At 41.4% G+C, this 24,701-nt stretch overlaps 1 protein-coding gene across 2 annotated transcripts in view; it reads right to left on the bottom strand.

Moving 5' to 3' along the window:
- The window catches only part of RGS7BP (regulator of G protein signaling 7 binding protein), a 103,783-nt gene extending 99,794 nt beyond the window's left edge, over positions 1-3,989 (bottom strand). Inside the window, exons 1-2 of one of the 2 annotated variants that reach the window (XM_047872708.1) lie at positions 3,522-3,989; positions 2,464-2,630 (exon numbers count right to left, since the gene is read on the bottom strand). In XM_047872708.1, coding sequence (XP_047728664.1) covers positions 2,464-2,630; positions 3,522-3,686 — 332 coding nt within the window. In that variant the 5' untranslated portion in view covers positions 3,687-3,989. The remainder of the gene's footprint in view (positions 1-2,463; positions 2,631-3,521) is intronic. The other variant, XM_047872715.1, reaches the window with a different exon arrangement.
- Positions 3,990-24,701: the final 20,712 nt, after the last annotated feature.

Below are 24,701 nucleotides of genomic sequence, written 5' to 3'. Positions count from 1 at the left end.
ACCTTTCTGAGACTCATTTGCAAAATAAGGATATTAATCCCTCCCTCAGAGGATTATTCTATGAATTAACTGGATTGTCCTGGAAAATGATGGGTACTCAAGAAATCCAGTCTTGGCCTTTACAGTCCCTGGGAACCTTTGCTTTTCTTAACCCTGCTTCAAATTTTAAAGTGAATGCTACAGTCTCGCTACCAGCTTTCACATCAAGTTTGATATGAGAGCCCACATACCTAGCAATATCAGGAATGGAATACCACCAAGGGGAATCATATCCTTCATTAATGAAACCCAAATGGTGAGAAGCTAAAGGGATTTCCTTCAATTATATTTCTGTCATGTTTTAGAAAAAGGTTAAATTGTATTTATTATTTTAAAGAGGAAAATGTTTCAAATTGTATCTGAGAACATTCTACAGAGTTGGCCTTACCTCTTCAAGGCTCTAAGAACACCATATTTTCCCACTAAATCTTAAAAAAAAAAAACAACAGGGGCGCCTGGGTGGCGCAGTCGGTTAAGCGTCTGACTTCAGCCAGGTCACGATCTTGCGGTCCGGGAGTTCGAGCCCTGCGTCGGGCTCTGGGCTGATGGCTCAGAGCCTGGAGCCTGTTTCCGATTCTGTGTCTCCCTCTCTCTCTGCCCCTCCCCCGTTCATGCTCTGTCTCTCTCTGTCCCAGAAATAAATAAACGTTGAAAAAAAAAATTAAAAAAAAAAAACAACAACAAAAAAACTCTCAATAACATCAACCCTCAGATAGATAAAAGTAAGTAGCAAAGGGCTCTCAACTTCTGAGTATGTAAAATCCATCTCACATCCTCCAAACTCAAGTTTGAGTCAGGAATTTCAGACTCCTTCTTTCCTGAAACTTTGGAAGAGTCTGAACTTCATGTGTTTAGTAAAACAGACTAAACTGAACTCCTTGTTTGTTTCTCCCCATTTGAATTGCAACTTAAAGAGGTAATGAATATAATTCCATTGGATAGTCTTGGACACACAGTTTACAAAGACGCTACTCTTGAGCTCTGAGCATAAAATTTCCTGTTCTAAACCCATTCGCCCTTCTGAATCATGGTTTCGCTACAGTTTTTATTCCACCACTATTCCCCTTTGTGTTTCTGATTGTTTTTCCTCCTTTCATCTCTGGGATTTGTCACACCCGCATTTCTTCCCCCAATTCCTTAAACACTGAATTCCCTTCCATCTCCTTTATGGAATCCCAGATTCACTTCCTGTTACTCATAGTATAACAGTTAAACAGAAAAGGCTAAGGCTTCTCAGTATTTCTACTAAATAAAATAGATTTGTGGCATACTTTATCTCTCACTTGAAGGACATTAGATAGTGTATCTTTCTTCATGATAGAAATGCCACTTGTTAAATGTAATTATTAAGAAAGGCAACATATGGCTTTCTAATCTGTATATACCAATAATAGTCACTATACATATTATGGGTATTATACATATTATTTACATTAGAGATGGCAAAGAATGATTCTTTCAAATAAGTAAATTAGATAAAATTCCTACATGTGATCAATCTGCAACATTATCAGGTTAGTCTGACTTAAACTTTGAGTGTGATAGACATACACAGATAAACAGAGAAAGGCTATAGCCAGATGAAATCAAGCACTTAAATTAATGTATTAGTGTAAGGATTTCTGTGTTTCCATGCCCTGTGCTCTTATTTGAAAATAGTAACTGTTGACAAAAATCCATGACTAACTTCTTTCCTGATACTGAGAGATCAGGAAGAAGTAAATGGTGTCTCAGAAGAGAAGCTTTCACTCTATTACCACCTAAAGTAGGCTTGGGAATCTGTAAGTGTGATAAAAATAAAAATAATGGGGAGGGGCCTATAAAAAACCTAGGTTTAGGTAGATTTGTGAATATCCCCAATTTTTAAATTAATTTTCTTATGTTAAAACTTCCTTTTCATACACTACAGTGAGGAGAGTACTTTATATCCAAGACTTTATTTTAGAGATTTTATTTTAAAGGGTATCATAGGAGTTTATCTGATGGTATAAATAGTTGCATAAATATAGGATTTAGCAAAGATTTCCTCTCTATAGGCCTTTTGTGCAGTAGATGTTTAGCAGCAGATGACAAGTAATCTTGAGGCATGATGACTTAACTTCATTTTGATACCCAAACTTTTGGCAAAAAAATCTTAAGCCCCAAGTTCCAATATGTGGACAGCATATTGAAAGTTAATTTTTTTAAAAAAATCACTTAATACCTAAATCTTTCAATATATGTCCATACAAGGATCACAAACCTTCAGATTATAATTTGGCATATAGCTTGCCTGTAGCTCTCAAAATAATTCTGATCTCAGAGTGATTTGGTTAAACCCCCACATTTGCAAAGATCACCTCTGAGGTCTTGGCCACCGTAAATTACTGTCAGCATCCATGCATCATGTATATGAGTTACCAAATAATGCCAAGAGTCTCCTACCCTGAGATGGCAGCAAGTTTTTGGTGTGCCTGGCGGGCCATTTCACAGCCTTTGGTTCTGGTCTTGTGCATTTCCGCCCGGAGTGAGGGGCAGCTGACAGAGACATCCCCGATAGAAATGACCATCTCTCGGTACAGGGCCACTTGAGTGTTGAACTCTTGGACAAGCTGGAAAAGAATTGAATTTCTTTCACGAAACATCATTAGAATGTTTCCTATTGCGGTGTATACAAAGGTGGGCTTTCAGTGACCCCTCAGCCAACTCCACAAGTTGCCAGCTAAGGAGCCTCCAAATTGTTTAATGATCAAAGCACTAAGATGGTAAGTTTCTCTTTGTCCAAGACAGGTGTTTATTTTTCATGGGTAAGTCTGGTCCTGGAAGCTCTATTTCAGGACCTACTCACCCCCACCCATTCAGACTCAGTTTCTGAAGAGCAAGAACATATGCCACTCCCAGGTCACTAGAGTTTGATGCTGGGAACTCTTACATAGAATGCTCCCCTTTACTACAGCAAAGATAAGGATGTGTACTTGCGAAGGGATAAAGGCCAAAGGTAGGCTGCCATAGGCAAACCTTCACCTCTGGCCAGGCCACTGAACCACACTGGCTCAGGAGCCTGAAGGGAAGACCGGCCACAGCCTGGGCGCTGGAACCTTCGTCCCCTCTGCAGCGCCCCGTGTGCTGTGTTTGGGTTTATTTGCTGCTGTCTCCCCACAAAGCAGCACCCCCAGCTTCCCAACCCCTCCCTCCCTGGTAAGGAAGCCAGTTCACCGAGTCTTTCGCATCCACCATTCTCTGAGGAGGTAGAGGCATGACTTACAGCCGGTGACCCTAAGTCCCTTGCCGGGGCACTTCTTTGTGGGGGCATTACGACCCGGCTGTCACCCTGAATCTGGGGACTGCAGATTTAAAAATAGTGCATGTGCACGTGATCGGCATGGAGGAGCTGAGGGTGGGGGAGTGGCTGGCAGTCAAGCAAACGATTAACATACAAGACTACCCCCACCTCCTCTCCAAAAAAAAAAAAAAAAAAAAAAAAAAGCCCAGTTTTCACCTACCATCTTGCAGTCGTCCAGGGCTCGTTGGGTTTTGTGGGCGCTCTCGGAGCTGCTGCCCCTGCGCTCCCACTCCCCGCTCTGCAGCGGGGGCTTGCTGATCTGGAAGATCGAGGAGCGGGTGGACCGGCTGGGGCGCTTTTTGCGCCCATTCGGTGCAGAACTCATGCATACACATCCACCAAGCCGAAGCCGCTGGTGCAGTGCGCCCCGGCGCGGGCGGCCCGGTCGTTGCCCTGCGTGCCGCCAAGCAGCCGGAGCCGGGAACCGAGGCGCGGCGCTCACAGGGCTGGGGCTGGCTGCGCGGGTGGGTAACCTTCAGCTTGAAGGAGAGCCTGGGAAGCGCTGGCTGTGCCGTGCAGCATCGCTTCCACTAGCAGCGAGGAAGGGGCTCGGTCAAGTTCTGCTCAGCAGCATTGCCGGCCCTGTCCCGGGAGCTGGGCGCTGGCGCGGACTCGCACTACCTGCCCCTCGGCATGGATCGCAACGCTGGGCGAGAAGGAACGCGCCGCCCGGCGGTTCTGAGTTTCCATTCAGATGGGGGAGCAGCTTTCAAAGCCTGCGCTGTAAGGTGGGGGGGGGGGGGGGGGGATGAGTGTCGCTCTGGCTTCAGTGTCTTCCCGCAGCGGCGCTCCGTCGTCTTTCCCCACCCTCCCGCGTTGCCAGGCCTGGAAGGGCTGGCAGTCCCCGAAGCAGGCAATTGGCTCTAATAGGCCGCCTTGATCCCCCGTCTCTACGGGCTCATCTGTTTGAGGATCCCAAATGAATCTGTGGCGGGACTGGCAGACGCAGGGAATCGGTCCGCCTGACGTTGTGCGCTGCCCCGCACATTGATAGGACGGGAATACTAATGTGATCTGTCCATGGAGCACCCCCCTTCTTCCTCCACAGTTTATGCACTTATCCAATCAAATCCCCGGGAACGTCAGTTGCAATATTACTTCATCTGCGCTATTATTAGAAACGAAAAGTGTCATCAGAGTGGAGCACATTGCCACATGCTGGGACCTAAACATGGATTTCTCACCAACCTGTGTGCGTTTAAGGCCCTCACCATCTGAGACCATCTGGGGCCACACAGATCATCAAAGCCCAAACAGAGGAGCGTGAGAGATGATTGATTGAAAAGGTTGATCTCTTGATGACCTAAAAGGAAAGCTTTATTTCCCTGAGTCGGTCGTTGCTCTAGTTGTGTGTGCGCGCGCGCGCGCGTGTGTGTGTGTGTGTGTGTGTGTGTGTGTGTGTGTGAAGTATGCAGGGAAGGGAACTGGCAGCCAGGGGGGCAGAACGCACAGAGGGCGTCAGCCAAATTGGTCCTTGTCCCATTTTAACCAGTGAAGTTCCTGTTCTTGTGTTCCAGAGTGTCCAGATGGGCTCTGAGGGGTTCCCATTAGAGACTTAACAAGAAGGGCCAACAGTCCTCCTTCAGGCTTTCGAAATGACCACTTCTCCTTTATGAGACATCGGTGAGCCAGAGGCCAGTGGAGGTGGTCCAGGGAAGTGCAGGGCATGCCTACAAGAAGCAGGGTGGGAATGAGTTCTTCGGCCATTGGAGTCCACTGTTACCATAACACCCTACAGAGGTGGGGTTGGTATTCTGCTCCCGTGATCTGAGAATGCTTGTTCCCCTGAAGGATTTATTTGCAGGGGACAGATAAACAGGTCTACCACCTCTGGTCAGTCTCTTAAGGGGATATGGAAAGAACCCAGAGAGGCAGAGCCAGAAATGGGAAGACTAACACCTTAAGGAGGGCGTCTCTAGGATTTTTTTACAAGACAGGTAAGCATAATGGAGTGGTATAATAAGAATGATATTTTGGTCTTTGTCCCCAATACTGGTCACAGAGCTCCTAGTTTCCTGAGTAACAGGGCTGACAGGAGTGTTTTGTCACCAGAAAGACTAAGAATCAGTTAGAGGTTTGGAACTTTAAACCCCACAACCAACTTCCCTGAAGAGAAAGCCTCGAGATCGGCTTAATCGCGAATAGCCAATAACTTTACCGATCATATCGATATCATGAAACCACCATAAAAGCCACTACACAATAGGGTTCAGGGAGCTTCCAGGTTGTTGAAGATGTGGAGGCGCTGGAAAGGTGGCAAACCCCTCCCATACCTTGCCCTGTGCATCCCTTCCTGCCTCATATGCTTTATAGTTAACTGGCAGGTCAAGCCCTGTCCCAAGTTCTATGAGTCGCTCTTACAAGTTACCCAATCTGAGGGGGTTTTGTGGGACCCCCTGACTTGGTGTCCGGTGTGACAGAAGTGTGGGTAATCTGGGCACTCGGTACTTGTGATTGGTCTCTGGAGTGTGGGTGGTCTTGTGGGACTGAGCCCTTAAGCCAGTGGAGGGTGATGCTAAGTCCCAGGAGTTAGTGTCAGAATGGAGATGACTCATAGAACCCCCAGCTGGTGTTGGAGAGATGAAGAAGTATTGTTGAAGGACACGCCATGTACTTGGAGGAGGAAAAGACCCTAACAGGTGGACATCGGAATGGATGTTCAGTTGTATTTGCACAGTTTTTTCCAAAATGTTGAGAATGAGTTTTCCCTAACAGAGAGTGAGAAGGGGGAGGCATCAGCCCCCACTCTGACCTTGGTGTGCTACTCTCTCTCCAGGGGTTTAGATGGCTTGGAGACCAGGGCGGGGGGCTCTTCTGCTGGCAGAGTCTCCCCCGATATAGGAAGATGAAAGAGGTTAACTCTTCGCCAACTCTCTGATTGTCCCTCCTTCCTCAGTCCCAATTTTCTCTGTACTTCATGTGTGTAGGGAGAAAAGGTTGAGAAACACATCAGGTGATTCAGAGAGATTTGCTAGGATTTGGTGAGTGATGGGGAAGCTGAGGAGGAAGATTCAGGCAGGCTAAGGGGCCTTAAGGAAGAATGGATAATACTCACCTGTAGACTGTTTGAACCCTGTGATATAAACCCCTTTCATGACAAGTAACTATCACCCTCCCCTCCAAGGTTTAACCCAAGTTGGGCAGTGCTTTGGAGAGTTAAAGGAAAGGAGATTTTATTTTACACATGTGTGAATGTAGAAGACAGAAAATAGGATTGTAGTGGCCAGCCTTCTGGAAATCTTTTGCCACGGCTCTGTTATTTCCTCCCTTTGCCTGCAGAGAAATAGTGACCGCCACCAGATTGGAATGTCTCAAAGCTCCTCAGTAGTAGGGCTTCTACTCCAACTACAACCATCTGGTTTCTACTCCCCCCTTCTCCTGCCTCACAGACAATTTCAACAAATTAAAAGAAAAAAGGCAACACAATTGTGTTGCCCCGTTTCTAGCCATATTTCTTGGAGGAGGTGGGGGGAGAGGGAAAAAAATGGTTCAAACTCAATGCCATGTCTGAAGGACTACAGATTTGGAAACCTGCTAGGGGATTCAGCAGAGCTTGTCACATGTTGGTGCCCCTTGGCCTTTGCTGATACACAGCCCAAGCCATGTTCCTGAGGCGGGAGAAAAATAGCATCGATGCCAGTGCTGTCTCTCCCAGGGACAAATGCTACAGTCAGAATAGCAGCAGGCAGGCTGAGTTCCCTCACCTTCCCCCACATTCGAAACAGCATGAATTTACATTCCTGGGGCTGTCTGACTGCCAAATAGAAGAGTAAAGTGCAGTTGGAAATCCCAATAACAAGGGTGCATTTTCTGGTTGTCCAGACCCAATTTTGGCACAAATCTAGTAGTGGGTCCTTGATAGGTATATTTGCTTTGACCCAACTCACATCCTAGATTCACTCCAATATCACATCATATTTTATTAAAAAAATTTTTTTAATGTTTTTATTGATTTTTTAGAGAGAAACAGGGACAGAGAGACAGAGCGTGAGTTGGGTAGGGACAGAGAGAGAGGGAGACACAGAATCTGAAGCAGGCCTCAGGCTCTGAGTTAGCACAGAGCCCGACGGAGGGCTCAAATTTGTGAACCAGGTGATCATGACCTGAGCTGAAGTCAGACGTTTAACTGAGCCACCCAGGCACCCCTTGATTTGCAATTTTAAAAAATAAATACTAGATTAGAGTGAATCTGAGCATCTGTTCAGTTTCTTCAAGTTGTTGCTGTATGGAACCACAGTGAGACCCAGGGATGCAGCTTTCAGACTGGGCTGGCCTCTTATGAACAGAGATACCAGGAGGCAGGGAGTAAAGTTCAAGGTGGGGCAAAGACGAAAAAGGACCTTATCTCTGTTGATCTGTGACACAGGCAAAGAAACATACACTAAGATGCTAAGTTCTGAGAAGTTGGGGACATCTGAAGGGAATGATCAGGTTATTTCCTTTTAGTGCCAAAAGGGATTGAGTTGTTGAGAATTTAGTAAATTAACCACCTGCTATATGGTTTATTTCACTAAAAGCAGGAGGAAGTACACTATACTGGGAATACTTGTGTATTAGTTTTACAAGTACGTTCGAGTATTTTTATGAGTTGCACTGTCAGGTTTGTTGTTCCTAAAGCTTACACAATTGAGAGGGCCCCTTTTAAAGAATTCTGCCACGTTGTTTTGTATTTGAAATAAAGCGTGTTTTGTACTTGTTAAGTACCGTTGTGCAGATGAGAAATCTCTATGTGGAAACTGTGCTTGGGTGAGAATGCAAATGAAACTCATTTGTCAGAAAAAAAAATAAAAAGAATTGAAAAATGAAAATATGAGGTCAGATATATGGTTTTGGAAAAAGCCTGTGCAGGTGAGTTTCTCTGAAGTGAGTCTTCATTACCTTCATGGTAAATTTACACATTTTGTGTCTATTTTATGCACAGTGGGCATCTGATGTTTTCCCTTCTCTGTTTTTATTCCTCTTTTTCTGATAAAACACTTTAAATTTTCTTGGAGGAGTCAGTTTTCCCTCATTTTTTGTGACATGGCCCACAAGGGGGCGTATGTCTCAGACCTGGCCAGAAAGAGTCCTCTGTTCTAGTGGCCACAGTGATTGGATTCATAGTAGGCATGAAATAGTCCATGAACTTTATGCCTTGGGGCATAGATTTTCTGGAACTAATAGGTTGAAACATATGAAATTACCAGTGCTCAACCATTTTCAACCTACATAAATGGCAACTTCATATGTTTCAACCTAATATTGTTTGTTTCTGTTAGGTTTCTAGGGTGATAAGATATAAGCCTGGAGTCCGTGGTGGCACCTTTTGTTACTCATGGTCATGAGACTGCCTGAGAGCCACCTCAGGAGAAATCAGAATGGAGAGTTGGAGAAAGATTCTTTTTTTTTTTTTGAGGTATAATTGACATACAACATTATATTAGTTTCAAGTGTATAACACAGTGATTCCACATCTGTATAAACAGTCGACCCTTGAGCAACACAAGTTTGTGCTGTATGGGCCCACTTATACATGGATTTTTGGATAAATACAGGATAGTACTATAAATGTATTTTCTCTTCCTTGTGATTTTCTTAATATTTTTTCTTTAGCTCACTTTAGGAATACAGTATATGATATAACTTACAGAATATGTATTAAATGACTGTTTATATTATTGGTAAAGTTTCTGGTCAACAGTAGGTTATCATTAGTTGTTCTGGGGTGTTCAAAAGTTATACATGGATATTTGCCTGTAGGTAGGCACCCCTAATCTCCAAATTGTTCAAGGGTCAACCGTATTGCAAAATAATCACCACAGTAAGTATGGTTAACATTGTCAGCATACGTAGTTGCCGAATTATTTTTCTTGTGGTTAGAACTTGTGAGATTTACTATTAGCAACTTTCCAACATACAATATAATATTAACTATATTTGCCATGCTGGACACAACCTCACCATAACTTATTTATTTTATAACTGGAGCTTTGCACCTTGTGACTCTCATTACCCATGTGATCCAACCCCACCTCCTGCTTCTGGCAACCACCAATCTGTTCTGTGTATCTATGAGTTTTTTTTTTTTTTATCATTTTTTGGATTCCATATGTAAGTGAGATCACATAATATTTGTCTTTCTGTCCCTGAGCTACTTCATTTTAGCATAATGCCCTCTAGATCCATCCATGTTATGGCAAATGGCAAGAGTTCCTTTTTTTATGGCCAAATAATATTCCTGTGTGTGTGTGTGTGTGTGTGTGTGTGTGTGTGTGAATGTGTATCACATTTTCTTTATTAATTCATCTACCAACGGACACTTAGATTGTTTGCATATCTTTGCTATTATAAATAATGCTGTAGTGAATATGTGGGTGCAAATATTTTTTAAAAATATAATTATTTAATTTTTTGAAAGTAGGCTCCACATCAATGTGGGGCTTGAACTCATCACCCTGCGATCAGGATTGCATGCTCTACTGACTGAGCCAGCTAAGCACCCTGGAGCATATATCTTTTTGAGTCAGTGTTTCATTTTCTTCAGATAAATACCCAGGATGGAATTGCTGGATCATATAGTAGTTCTATTTTTAATTTTTTGAGAAGTCTTCCCACTATGTTCGGCAGTGGCTGCACCAATTTACATTCCTACCAATCATGCATGAGGGTTCACTTTTCTCCACATGTTCACCACACTTGTTATTTCTTATTTTTTGAAAAATAGCCATTGTAAGAGGTGTGAGTTGATACCTCTTTGTGGCTTTGATTTGCATTTCCCTGATGATTAGTGATGTTGAGCGCCTTTTTATGTGCCTATTGACCATCTGTCTGTCTTCTTTGGGAAAATGTCTATTCACATCCTTTGCCCATTTTTTAATCTGATTTTTTTTTTTTTTGCTATTGTGTTGGAGAGTTCTTTAAACATATATTGGATATTAACCTCTTATTGTATAGATGATTTGCAAATATTTTCTCCCATTCACTAGGTTGCCTTTTCATTTTGTTGATGGTTTCCTTTGGTGTGCAGATTCTTTTTAATTTGATGTAATCCCACTTGTTTATTTTCACTTTTGTTGCCTTTGCTTGTGGTGTTAAATCTAAAATATCACTGCCAAGACCAATATCAAGGAGTTTGTCGCCTATGTTTTCTTGATGAAGTGTTGTGGTATTAGGCCTTACATTCAAATTTTTAATCCATTTTGAGTTGGTTTTTATGTATGGTGTAAGATAAGGGTCTGGTTTCTGTTTTGCGTGTGGTTGTCCATTTTTCTTTACACCATTTATTGAAGAGACTATGCTTTCCGCATCGTATACTCTCGGCTCCTTTGTTGTAAATGAATTGTTCATATAAGTGTACACTTATTTCTGGGTTCTCTCCTGTGTTCCATTGATCTCTAAGCCTATTTTTATGCCAATACCATACTGTTTTGATGATATCTGTGTAATACAGTTTGAAATCAGCATATGTGATGCTTCCAGCTTTGTTCTTCTTTCTACAGGTTTCTTTGGCTATTAGGAGTCTCTTGTGGTTCTATACCAATTTTAGGATTATTTGTTCTATATCTGTGAAAAATGCCTTTGGAATTTTGATAGAAGTTGCATTGAATGTGTAGATTGCTTTGGGGACTATGGACATTATAACAGTATTGTTTCTTGTAATCAATGAGCACAAATATCTTAAAGTTTTCAGTGTACAGGTCTTTCACTTCCTTGGTTAAATTTATTCCTAGGTGGGTTTTTTAATGTCATTATAGAAAGATTGATTTTTAATATTATTTGAGCATGTGGGTCTCGCTTTGCCTTAAATCAATTTACACCTACAATTTCAGTTAGGTGAACGAAATTCCTTTTAAACTAAGTTGTTTTGATTGGGGTTGCCACAATGTATAACCAAAAGAGTTCTGATTAATATCATATGTAAAGGATAATTTTTCTATCACGGTACTTACTCATTGTTTCCTGTGAACTGCAGAGAATATAGTATAAAATCAAAGATACGATTCTTCCTTCCCAGGTACTTACACTGGGGAGATGAGTACATGCACACATGAAATAGTGAAGAACGGTAAAATGTATATTAGTGTTATTTTCTGATGTATATGAATACTGCAAGAATTTAGGGAGGGACCCACCTCTGTAGGCCGAAGTTACTAGCAAAGGCTACATGATAGAGATGCAGCCTGGTGGAGGTATGTGTGGGAGCTGGTTAGAGGAAGGAGAGGGGAGAGCTTTTCAGGAGCTGGCTAATAGCAGGAGCAGAGTGCATGAAGAGCCTGACCTGAATTGAAGAGAAGGAACACAGGCTAGTGTGACAGTGGTACGGTTCAGGTCCTGGAGGCAGGACCAGTGGATGCGTTCCTTTGGTTCATGAAAGGAGGGGAGATAAGAGGTGAGAAGTAGAGAAAACAATTTTCTTTGAATGACAATCATGTGCATGATCTTAGGCCACATTAAGAGGAAAAAATACTAAGGGACTAGTCTGGATCTCTCCCGTTGGCTTTGCAGACTTTCTAAGGAGTGGAATTGGGGGGCCCCTTCTCCAGTGTTATGAGGAAGTGATGATGTGGGTTATGAGCAGAGAGGGAGTTAGTGGTAGCTAAGCATGGTGTGGTTCACGTTCCTCAGACGTTTAGAGCAAAAAAGAGGAGTTTGATCCTGATGCTTGGCAAAAGAGAATTACTGCTATGTCTTGATTAATTGAATTAATAACAGGCAAGTGATACTTTAAGAAAATTACTTTGGGGGGCGCCTGGGTGGCACAGTCGGTTGAGCGTCCGACTTCAGCCAGGTCACGATCTCGCGGTCCGGGAGTTCGAGCCCCGCGTCAGGCTCTGGGCTGATGGCTCAGAGCCTGGAGCCTGTTTCCGATTCTGTGTCTCCCTCTCTGTCTGCCCCTCCCCCGTTCATGCTCTGTCTCTCTCTGTCCCAAAAATAAATAAGCGTTGAAAAAAAAAATTTTTTTTTAAAAAAAAAGAAAATTAATTTGGTAGTGATTCCTTGTAATGAAGAGAGAGTGAAGCCATTTGTTAGGCTCTTATAATAATCCAAGTGGACCAGGAATCTGTTCCGCTAAGAATTGGGGAGAAACGTAAGATGTTTTTAGGGTTAGAGCATTACCTCACAACAGAACTGATAAGAAAACAGTGTGACCTATCTAAGGTAAAAAGCAACAGGTATTTCAGTCTTCCACAGAAATAACAAAACTCACTGACGATTATCCCTGAAATGTGCATCTAACTTGGACTCTATAGAGCTGTTTCTGCCTTCCCTGTACACAGGACATGTGCCCATTGGCCAAACTTCAGCGTGCCTTGTCTGTGGATCCTTCTGGAACCTCCTGCCCATCGACTACACCTCTTTTTAGCCAACCATGGCTGTGGTCTAAACCTAATCTGCACCACATCATCCCAAAACACTCACCCGCCACTGCTTTGCTGGCACCACCGACCCTGTCTGCAGTGGCCACTCCTTCCAACACAACGTGGTTCCTTTAAGGACACTTCTGGGCCTGCCAACTGTGCTGAAGCACTTGTTGGAGGAACACTGCAGTGGACAGGCTGTGTCTGCAGAACCAGCGCCTTAACTGTCCTTTGACCCATCTGTGCCCTGGCTCATTTCTGGCTATTTAGTTTCCTACCTTTGCTTCCTTCCCTGGTTTCCCTTTGCTCTTGCTCATTCTCGCTTTCTGTCTTGCTCTCCCTCTTTATTTGTCTCTCTAATAATTGCATAATTAATACAAATATAACTTTTCCTTATTCTAAAAAAATTAAATCACAGATAAGGATCAAGTCCTCTTTGGCACTCTCCCAGTCTCAGTCCTTTCCTGTTTCCCCAGAATTCATCCTTCTCATCAGTTTACTGCGTAGATGTTCTGTGACACAGTTGTGTGCTTCACATCTCCCTGAAGGGAACGCAGTGTTGGAATGTTGTTTATGTGTGTGTATGTTTTTATAGAGATGATACATTGTATGTGTTGTTCTGCAACATAGCTTTCTTCTTCAACACAATGTCTTTGGGAAAGGTTCTATATTACTACCTTACCTACCTCGGTCTTGAACTTTCAGATAGTATTCCAGAGTAATAGATACCCCACAGTTTCCTAAACCATTCCCCAGTTGTGATGTTTAGATCATTTTCTAATACTTTAATATTAACAACGTTGCAAGAAAATTCTTAGCAAGCCCTTTTCTTCATATGAGGGTATATATTTCATAAGACTATATACAAGTGAGTGAAATTGCTGGGTCATAGAGTATATGCATTTACATTTGTCAGAGGCACTCTGAAGTTGTTTTCCCAAGTAGCTGGATCAAATTACATGCATGCCGGCTTTTTGTGAAAGTACCTGTTTCCCATCATACCAGTTTGATTATCAATAAACTTTTAAATGTATGTCAGTTTGACTTTCTGTCTTGATAATATATTCTTATATATATGATCTCAGTGTTAGAGTTTCTCTTCTTAGGCTTCTACTTAGCCCTTCTTAGCAAAGAACCTTTGTAGTCTGTTACTGTCTAGATTAGCAATGATCCCCTACAGGACCCCCCCACCCCCACACACACGCATAACCTTCCCACTCAACATAGTTCCAGAACGAACTCCTGCTCACATGACTATCCTTGAGTGGGCGCGGCCCATCTTGTTCTAGTGGGCTTCCAGGTTGCTGACCATTAAGGAAAATAGGCAGGGCAGGAATGAGAGAAAAGAGTAAAAGATGAATTCAAATTTCTTAGTCTTAGAAGTTATAACATGGAGCTCTCCCTGTTAGGGTTGGAGATGTAAATTAATTAATTAATTAATTAATTAATTTTTAATGTTTTATTTTATTTATTTTTGAGACAGAGACAGAGCACGAGCAGGGGGAGGGGCAGAGAGAGACAGGGAGACACAGAATCTGAAACAGGCTCCAGGCTCTGAGCTGTCAGCCCAGAGCCCGATGAGGGGCTTGAACCCACGAACTGTGAGATCATGACCTGAGCCGAAGTTGGACGCCCAACCGACTCAGCCACCCAGGCGTCCCTGGAGATGTAAATTTAGAAGTCAGAAGCAAAAAGTGGCCAGTGAAGCCTTGACAATGGCTGTGTTTCCAGGAATGAGTAAGTGTACAAAGGAAAGAGGGCAGAGGATGAGTAAGTCCTGAGGCATGTCAACAGGTAAGTGGTGCGATGAGACAAAGAGCCAGCAGAGGGGTAGAGAAGGGACTGCCAGAGAAACAAGAAGAATCACTGAATGCAGTGTCACAAAGCACGAGGCCGGGTCCCTTTTGAGGAGTGAGCTCTATGTTGCCCCGGAGGTATTAAGGAGGAAAGGGACATAGAAAAATACACTTTCGTAAGAAGAGGTCATTGTGGCAAGTTGTATGTACCTACCTAATAGGCAGAAGGAGCAGAATCCAAATTGTAAGTCAGCAATGAGGATAAGGAGTAGAAATGGGCAGGGACAATGAGTATAAGGGCAAGGACAGAGATGGGACAGTTGTTACAGAAGCGGAGATTCTGGTATTTGCCTTTTAAAGCACATTTTTGGGGGCGCCTGGGTGGCACAGTCGGTTAAGCGTCCGACTTCAGTCAGGTCACGATCTCACGGTCCGTGAGTTCGAGCCCCGCGTCGGGCTCTGGGCTGATGGCTCAGAGCCTGGAGCCTGTTTCCGATTCTGTGTCTCCCTCTCTCTCTGCCCCTCCCCCGTTCATGCTCTGTCTCTCTCTGTCCCAAAAATAAATAAAAACGTTAAAAAAAAAAATTTAAAGCACATTTTTGAAAAAGAAGGAAAGAACCAGTGGATAAACAAAGATAAATGTTGCTTTGATAAAAATACCTAATTATAGAAAAAAGGCATCAGAGAAGAGAAGAAAGAATGTGGTCCAATGTGCAAATGAATGGAGAGCTACTGATGTTTTTGGAAATGATAAGAGTGTGGACAGTATTTCCAAGAGTTCTTAATAGGAATTCAGTGTTGTTGATCTCAGTTCAGTACTAAAAAAAAAAATTCAGATTTAAAGTATCTAGATCCTTAGAATATGCTGATAAAATAACCTTTTGAATAAATAAAAGGCCACGAAATAACATCATTAGCTGGATTTGGGGATTCAGGCATTTGAACTCTTTTGTAAAAAAAAGTTTATTTATTTAGAAAGAGAGAGAGAACACAAGTGGTGGGGGGACACAGAGAGAGAGAGAGAGAGAGAGAGACAGAAAGGCAGAGAGACATGAGACAGAATCCCAAGCAGGCTCCACACTGTCAGTGCAGAGCTCGACGCAGGGTTTGAACTCACAAACCATGAGATCGTGACCTAAGCCAAAACCAAGAGTCCGATGCTTCACTGACTGAACCACCCAGGGGCCCCCAGCATTTGAACTCTTGAGTGTGCCATCTAATTCCTGAAATTCAGAAGCATCAGAGGGTGATGGATGACATTCCGCGTCTTCCACTAGGGAGGCCAGCTGGGAACCTGGCTTGTGTTTTCACTCCAAGGTTGGTTCTGGAAGAAGATGTTAAAATTCCTCTCAAGAACTTGCTCTAGATCTAACAAACTTTGGAGTCAGGGCATAGTTCTTTATGTATGTTCTGATTATCTCCCTGAGGCGATTTAATTCCATTTCCTTAGTGAATAGTGAAATAAATAGCATTTGTTGCCAGACTTGAAATAAGATGGATGAGTTAAAATAAAAACTGGCTTTTCAAAACGATGGTGTAGCCGAGCCTTTTAAACTCTGACAGAAACAGGGAGAGAATGGAAGTTGGGAGAGTGTCTCTCAACTCCTAGGGGTTTTCCTCCATGAAGGGATCAGAGAACATGAGGGCCCTTTCTGGGCAGTGAGAGATGGGTTGAACATCAGACTAGGATGGACTCCAGCCCCTGCTGTCTGGCTCATTCTGTCCTCTCTCCATTTCTCTGGAAGTTGGAAGGACTTATCTGATGTCTCTGTTCTGGTAGTCTGGCAGGAGGACAGTGTGTCTGACTTCCAGTTTGGCACTAAATGCAGCTGCGATACCTCTGGCTTTTTCAAAACTGCCAGTGCAGACTCCATCACCAGCTGTCCGAGTCGTTGCTCAAGCATGGGTGAAACGAGGCCACTGTTCCCTTTACAGTAACTCTTACATCCTTAAAGAACCATCAAGTCACCGTTCAGGTTTTTTTTTTCCTTTCGGACAAAAATAATTTAGTTGCTTCGTCTTTCCCTCAAAGATGCACGCAGTAATTTTTGTTATTTCAAAAGAATCGAAACTAACTTTGTAATAAGGTCTCTAATCACCTGATTAAAGTAAAAGCAACTTAATTAGACCTTCGTAGTGTATCCAACAAATACATTGAGACTCTATCGACTACTTTTAAAGTTAAATGGCTGCTTGAATACTCTATGTTGACTCCAAGAGCCAAATGACAGATATAATTCTCATCTTACATGACAATATTAGTAACAGCAAAAATAAGACAATAGGCTTTTAAGTCAGGCCTAAAAAGAGATAAAGTAATTCACGCAGAAAGAAAGGGTGATTGATTTAGAAATTTCAAAAGGAGAAATTTACTATGACTTTAAAATGACTTTACTATTTGTCCATTTTTGTGTGTGCATTAAACTGAGCTAACAGCTCCTTCGTTTTTATAAATAAAATTTTTTCTCATTACTCTATAGTCATAATTACAATGCAGAAAAGCTTTATTAAAATTCTTAGGCAAGGAGACTGGGAAGTTCTGTAAATCTGGAGGAAGTGCCTGAATCTGGCACAGTCCAGGGATATACTGAGGATTAAGAAACCAATACTAATACTGAGTCATCGATAGATAATTCTTATTACAAGACTAAAAGACAACAGAGCATTTCAACTTTATATAATAAACTCCCCATTATCATCGACAAAACTTTATTCGAGTGTCCAGTGTGTTCAGGGCACTAGGCTATGCAGTAGAAAGTCCAAGAAATTAGATGACAGTGTCTGCCTTCAGAGCCATCCAAACATACCAGGGAGTCTAAGACGGCAAGTGCTAGATGCCGTAACTCATGACTGACTGAAGCATTCTGGGAAGTCGGTAGTATGGACAGGTATGGAAGCGGGAAGAAGAGTATCTGGACAGACTGAAACAAGGAGAACTGATCCTTGGTGGGGAACTAACTGTCTGTTAGGTCACGGGCAAAGGGACAGGACAAAATTGGCATGATTGATGTGAGCACAGATAGTCATGGAGGTCTCATTTAGTGGAGATTTTTGTTGTTGTTGTTAAAAAACGTGACTTAGGTACCTACTGTGTGCTAGTTGCTGGGGATAGAAAGACATAAAGTAAATTCCTCCCAAAGAGGAATTTAAAGTAACAGCAGTAGGAATAGTAACCATTCTATAGGATGTCATCTGTGAGAGAAGTCTGTTGGGAGTGAATTTCCCAGAAGACAGGATAATAGAAAAGCAGGCTGACAAGAGCTTGAAAAGATTCTGGGGTCACAGAGAATGGGCTAAAATACAGAGCTGAGCTCCATTTTCCAGAAGGAACTGGAGAGGTGAAGAAAAATTTAAAACAGAAGTTTGGTGCTCTAGACCATGCCAACACTCTTGGGAACATAGGGAGTTTGAATTCAGGGACCACACTGGTATACAAAGTCATCCACACCAGGTATCTGGCCTTTGCCAATGAGACCGACTTGAGATCTGGAGATTTCTAGTGGACGACCCGTGTTAGACAGGAGGGTCTCGAGAGCTGGGAGCAAGACTGAGTCAGCTTGTGGCACACACAGTGACTTACTGACTACAAAAAAGGGGGCTCATATAGTGTTATTAAATGAATAGTGAGCCCAATTGCCCATAGAGGAGGGACCCAGCATATTGCTTAAGTTGCAAAGAAAGGTTTCAGGGGGCAATGAAATTTGAGGTGGGTCTTAAAAGAGCTAGGACTCTTTTAAGAGAAAAGAATAAGGAAATAAGGAGAAAAGAATGAGGAAAGCTTTCAAGGCAGGGGGCTCAGTATGAACAAAAGCATAAGAGGAGGGTTCTAATGCACATAGTATATGTGGGAAATGATGAGGACATCAGTTTGGCTGGAGCAGAGGGTCTGTATAAGCAAATGATAATCAAGTAGATTGGAAAAGTGGATTGGAGCCAGAGTATAGCAGATATCGAAATATCAGGCCAAGTGTTTTGGACTGTATCCTATAAACAACAGAGAGAATTGATTTTATTTTATTTTTTTTTTATTTTGGGAGTGAAAGTCCAGCACTGTTTGGAGACAATTCGTCTGGTATCACTATGTAGAATGAAGAAGGTAGAGGATAGGATTAGAAAGACTAAAGCCAGACATAAGATAATGGAAGCTGGGATTCAAAAATAGTGGTGGGGAAGGTAAGGGGGAGTTGGGAGAGATGGTACAAAGGAACACATGGGGAGATCTGCTGAGGTGGGAATGTGGTGTGGGGAATGTCTCCAGTGTTTTACATATGGGAGGCTGAATAATGATGCGAGCATTGTCAGAAATATGAAAATGAGGAGGAGAAGCTAGTTTGGTGGGGAAATAATTAGATTGCGTCCATACGTGTTAAGCCGTGGTGATAATAAAATTTAAGAAAGAAGCCTTGCAGATCATTGTAAATGCCACGTCTGAAATTCAGTGAAGGGATTAGGGCTCTGAATATATGTCTGAGAATTCCCCAGGGAGAAGTGAAAGTTTAAGGCCTGAGAATAACTAACTCTGGGAGGATGTGTAGAACAGTGATTCTCCACCCAGGCCACGTATCAAAGTCAATGTTGTTTCTGCCTGCCTCTCTCTTCTGGTAACAGAAGATCTCTTCATTTTAGGAGTTGCCTCTCTCCCTCTCCATATGATTTTGGTGATGGGGGCAGTGGTGGGGGGTACAGCTATGGGGCCCCACTTCGCCACCATAATGCAGAGTTGCAACTGAATCTGGACAATCAAAACATCCATCTCCTAGGTGTAGTGACTAGTCCAAAGGTAGGCATGTGACTCACCATCCTTTCAGGACTCAGCCTGGAGATTAAGGTAAAGAGGGCCCAACCCTTTTCTCAGTAATCACTCACTGTGTGGATAATGGAAGCCAGGAGCCCTCTTGAAGTCCTCTTTTCCACCACATAAAGAAAGCCTACCTGATAATGTAGTCACCACAGAGGGAGACAGAGACAGTCTTGATGACATCATTTGAATCCCATTTGAATCCTTAGAACTAGACCTTGCTGAATATTGTTTTACCACATGTCTGCAACGTGCCGCTTCATTTAGAGGCCACCATATTACATGGCGGGTAGGAGGGAGCGCTGACAAATGCTGTTTAGCATTACTTGGCTAAGTTATCTTGCTTATTTGGCTGTTTAGGTCTTTGTGATGATGGAATAGTTCTGTATCTTGATTACATTGGTAGTTATGCAAAACTAGATAAAATGACCTAGATCTATACACATGTCTTGTACCCATGTCAGTTTCATGGTTTTGTTATTATACCAGGGTTATGTAAGATGTAATCATTGGGGGAAACTGAGTGAAAGTAATATCTTTTAAACTGCCTATAAATCTGTAATTCTTCCTGTAATTTCCTTTCAACTTCCTGTAAGTTGATAATTATTTTAAAATAAAAATCTTAGAAAATTGCTATTTGTAAGAAATAGCATTTTAATAGCATTTAGATTTTTTTCTGTTCAAATTTTTATTTAAATTCTGGTTAGTTAATTACAGTGCAATATTGGTTTTAGGAGTAGAATTCAGTGATTCATCACTTACATACAACACCCGGTGCTCATCATAACAACTGCCCTCCTTAATACCGATCACCCCTCTAGCCCATCCCCTAACCACATCTCTCTATCACCAGTTTCTTCTCTATCTTTAACATTATCGTATAGTTTGTTTCCCTCTATTTTTCACCCCACCCCTATGGTCATCTGTTTTGTCTCCTAAATTCCACATGCGAGTGAAATCATATGGTATTTGTCTTTCTCTGGCACCCTCCTTTTGCTTACCATAATGTTTTCTAGCTCCATCCACACCATTGCAAATGGCAAAGTTTCATTCTTTTTGGTGGCTGAGTCATATTCCATTGTATACAATCCACATCTTCTTTATCCATTCATCAGTGGATGGACATTTGGGCTCTCTCCATAGTTTGACTATTGTTGATAATGCTGCCACAAATGTCAGGGTACATGTACCCCTTCAAATCAGCATTTTTGTATCCTTTGGCTAAATACCTAGCAGTTCAATTGCTGGGTCATAGAGAAGTTCTATTTTTAACTTTTTGAGGAACCTCCATACTGTTCTCTAGAATGGCTATACCAGTTTGCATTCCCATCAACAGTATAAGAGGGTTTCCCTTTCTCCACATCCTTGCCAACACCTGTTTTTTCTTGTTGTTAATGTTAGCCATTCTGACAGGTGTGAGGTGATATTTCATTGTGGTTTTGATTTGTATTTCCCTGATGGTGAGTGATGTTGAGCATCTTTTCATGTGTCTGTTAGCCGTCTTTTTCGGAACGATGTCTATTCGTGTTTTCTACCCATTTCTTCACTGGATTATTTTTTGGGGGGGGGCATTGAGTTTGGTGAGTCCTTTATAGATTTTGGATACTAACCCTTTATCAGAAATGTCATTTGCAAATATCTTTTCTGTAGGCCGCTTTTTCATTTTGTTGATTGTTTCCTTCGTTGGTAGGAGACACAATTAAATATAAAGATACAGAAAGATAGAAAGTTAAAGAATGGGAAAATAGATTTTATGCAAATAGTAACCAAAGTTAGTTAATATATGTATTAATATCAGAAAAATGCACTTTAAAATAAGAGGCATTAGTGTAATATAATGGGAATCACTCTGTGGTGGTAAAAGCTTTACTGGGAAACTATCTCAAAATATATAAAGCAAAAATTGACTTAATGAAAAAGAGAGATAGGCAAACCCACAATCATAGTGGGAGATTTTAGCATGCCTTTCTCAATAACTAATGGACCAATCTTTTTACAAAATTCAGTAATAATGTAGATCTGCATAGGGCAGTAAATTGATATGTGCCTGAGATTATTATTTCCTTTCAGAAGAATTGAGAAACATTAGAATAATATACATAGACATAAAAAAATACGGGACATAGAATAAAGAAAAGAAAGTAGTTTTAGAGCAAGGAAGATCCAAAAGTGGTTCAGGAGTCCCAAATAAAAACGTGGGTGATGGTAAGTTTATGTGTTCATTTATTATTTAAAGAGTATCATAAAGTGTGCCCCCCCCCCCCCCCGCATGTCTAGCCTTGTACAAAGAGTAGGCACTCTGAAGAACAGTGATTATATGAAGAGGAAAACTGTTCTAGATGCTCCCATTTAACCTTTTCAAGACCATGACAATAAAAGAGAGACAGCAAAGAATTAAATACCAGCCAGTTCTGAATGCTCCACAATCTTGGGAGGAAGAGAGTCTAAAAAAGGCAGAGAGAGAGAAAAAGTAAAGGCTGGCTGAGTCAGCACAGCCCTTTTAAATATTCCAGTCATGTGGTAGTGTGAAGAATGATAAAATCGTCCACATCTCTGTTTATCCTTTTAACCAGGTATAGTGATCTGGTCACTAGCAAGTGGAAGTGGCCACTTACATGTCCCTATGTCTGGTCAATGGTAACATGGTAACAGCCTTTTTTCTGAGGGTGGCATGAAATGTGTGTGTGTTTGTGTATATGTGTCCATCTGTGTGTCCTTTGGGTAAAGAAATGGAGAAGAGCATTCAGTTTCTTCTCTCTAGAGGCCAACATTCCTATGCTGTAAAATTTTTGTTTGCATTTTGTCCTCAACTAATAGGCGCAAAATTGGACCACTGGTATATCAAGGGTATGGTTTTATTTCCTTTGAGAGAAAGGGATCAAAGGAATATAACAATTCTTTTCTATAACTTCATATGGTTGCTTTCTCAGTTTTTACCACTGTTCCTTCCTATTAGGATTTTTCTCTGAAATTTCTAAAATGATCAAAACTAATAAAGTAGCTAAGTAATTTGAAGCTTTATCAAAGACTGGGCCAAGGATTCATCTCCAGTTCTATTTTCTGTCTGAACTTACGGTCAGTTAAGCATATGACTTTGGCTCAGGTCATGATCTCACAATTTGTGAGCTTGAGCCCCACACTGGGCTTTGGGCTGACCACTCAGAGCCTGGAGCCTGCTTCAGATTCTGTGTCTCCCTCTCTCTCTGCCCCTCCCCTGCTTGCACTCTGTCTCTCTCTTAAAAATAATAAATAAACATTACAAATTTTTTAATGAAAAACTATGAATTGTCCTATTATCAGATTCCCTTGGGGAAACTTAAACTCCCCTTCTAAGTAAATTCCCCTTTCCAGTTTCTACTCTGCCACTGAAATTTTAGTAGCTTCTTTAGCATTCCCTCATCTTAAATCTCTCATTTATGTATACAGATTAAGAAAATTCATTGCATTACAGTATAAATAAGAGATTTATTCCAAAATATGTGCTTGTGAAATGTTTCAAATATTAGGCTAAAAAATCCTATAAGCACAGAGGTTAAAAAAATACCTTAATTACAAAGTAACAAAAATCAGGCTGATATGAAAATTCTGTTACAATATTATGTATCAAAGGACAATGAAGAGAGTCTGTAGTGATAACAAGGAAAGATTGTGTTTTCCAGATTTTGTACCCAATGGTTTTTTACATAGGAGAGAGAAATAAAGACATTTTATTGTATGTAGTAGCATGTTTTTTTTTTTTTTTTGGTAAAATTATTGATAGATAAAGCAGAACTAAGATCTCAGGAGTGAGAAAGTATGAAAAGGTATGAGTTGCCATTGATCTAGTTAAATAATCTCGAAAGAAGCATTATGTGGTGTAAATATAACACAATAGTAATAATCCAAACTTCAAGCCTCACGCTTTGTTAGCCAAAGCTGAAAAATATACGTGTAAAAATAAATGGGGGTGAGCAGTGACACCAGCTCAAACAAAGCTGCTTGTAAGCAATTGTGATATATACCTTGTCACTAATTTACTTTGAAGAAGTTATATGGTATAGTATAATAACACAATAATAATCTAGACCTCAAATCTCAGACCTTGTTAGGAAAAATGGAGAACTAGTAGGGGAGGAGAAAGAGGGTTAAAAATGTGCTTATACCAACAATGACATACTGCATACCAAGAGAGAGGGGAGTTGTATTTAATCATTAGTGCATGACAATAATGAAAAGCAGACCAACTTTAAGCTGGTTTTATTCTTGTTTTCAAATTCTCTAAGCCATTTAAATTTCCTGAATCCTTTCGGACTGTTCCCACTGACCGCCCTCTCCTGTGCCAATGGTCTCAAACAGAGACAATTAAATATATTTTGTAGTCTTAATTTTAACAGAAATCTGGGTAAGTTAAATAATGCCTTTAAATATGAGTGCTGATGGCATTTGAAAGAATTTCCAAAAACATTGAGAAAGTTAAAGTAAAAGGGAGGAGGGGAAACTTGGGGTAAATGGTTGTGGAGTAATGAAATTATGTGAATCACACTACAGGTAATAATTAAAAGAGCTAGATAAAATATTTTAAAATTCAATAAATTGAAGGGTCTGTGAAGCATCTGAAATAGAAGCCAGAGGAAAGTTTTCTCTTGAAAAAAACTGCAACTGGAAGGGTTAAGAATTTCAAGGTTGTGATTTTGCCTGAGAAGGGCTTGGCCAAAAGTTGATTCCTAATCCCCATGGCTACAGAATTAGAAAACCACAGATGTAAACCACTGCCTTACCATCTCGAGGTGTCAGATCACAGTTCAGCTTTGAAAAACTAGCTGGAAGTTTAAGGAGAAATTCAGGGTGGGACAATAATAAGGAGTGAGACCAAAATATGAGTATAAACACTGCCTAGATTCCTGCATGATAGCGAAATTACCCATGTGTGGGGGATACATCAAAAAATACAAAGACTTGTAACATAGAGCTTAAAAGGACATCTGTGAATTTATTGCCTTTTTTTTTTTTTTGTAAAGCAAGTACATTTTTCAATCGTGTGCATTTTGGACAGGATAAAGCTGCATATTTAGGGCTTGAGGACAGAGCCTGAGGATGACAGATTATCTTGAAATTGGTTGGAGGATGGGTTGCCTGGAAGCAAGGATACTTTAGGGTGATGTCTCAAATATAAGTGTAGTATCGTCCAAATTCTTGGATGACTGAAATTACATAGGCACAGGATGTGCCCCAGGCTAACATAGCAATTACTACAAACTATAAGATTAGAACAAATATATCAGCAGTTACATAACCTAGGAAACACTAAGTTTCCAGTTTCATTCCAGGCAAGTGAATTACCCAGTGGAACAAAAAAGCAACAATCTGCAGATGAACACAACACAATTCTAAATCACTACAACATTATTATATAATGTCTAGTTTCCAAC

This window comes from Prionailurus viverrinus, chromosome A1 (genome assembly GCF_022837055.1).
Source record: "Prionailurus viverrinus isolate Anna chromosome A1, UM_Priviv_1.0, whole genome shotgun sequence".
Taxonomy (NCBI): domain Eukaryota; kingdom Metazoa; phylum Chordata; class Mammalia; order Carnivora; family Felidae; genus Prionailurus; species Prionailurus viverrinus.
Note: the sequence above shows the minus strand (reverse complement) of the source record. Positions and strands in the feature narration are given on the sequence as shown.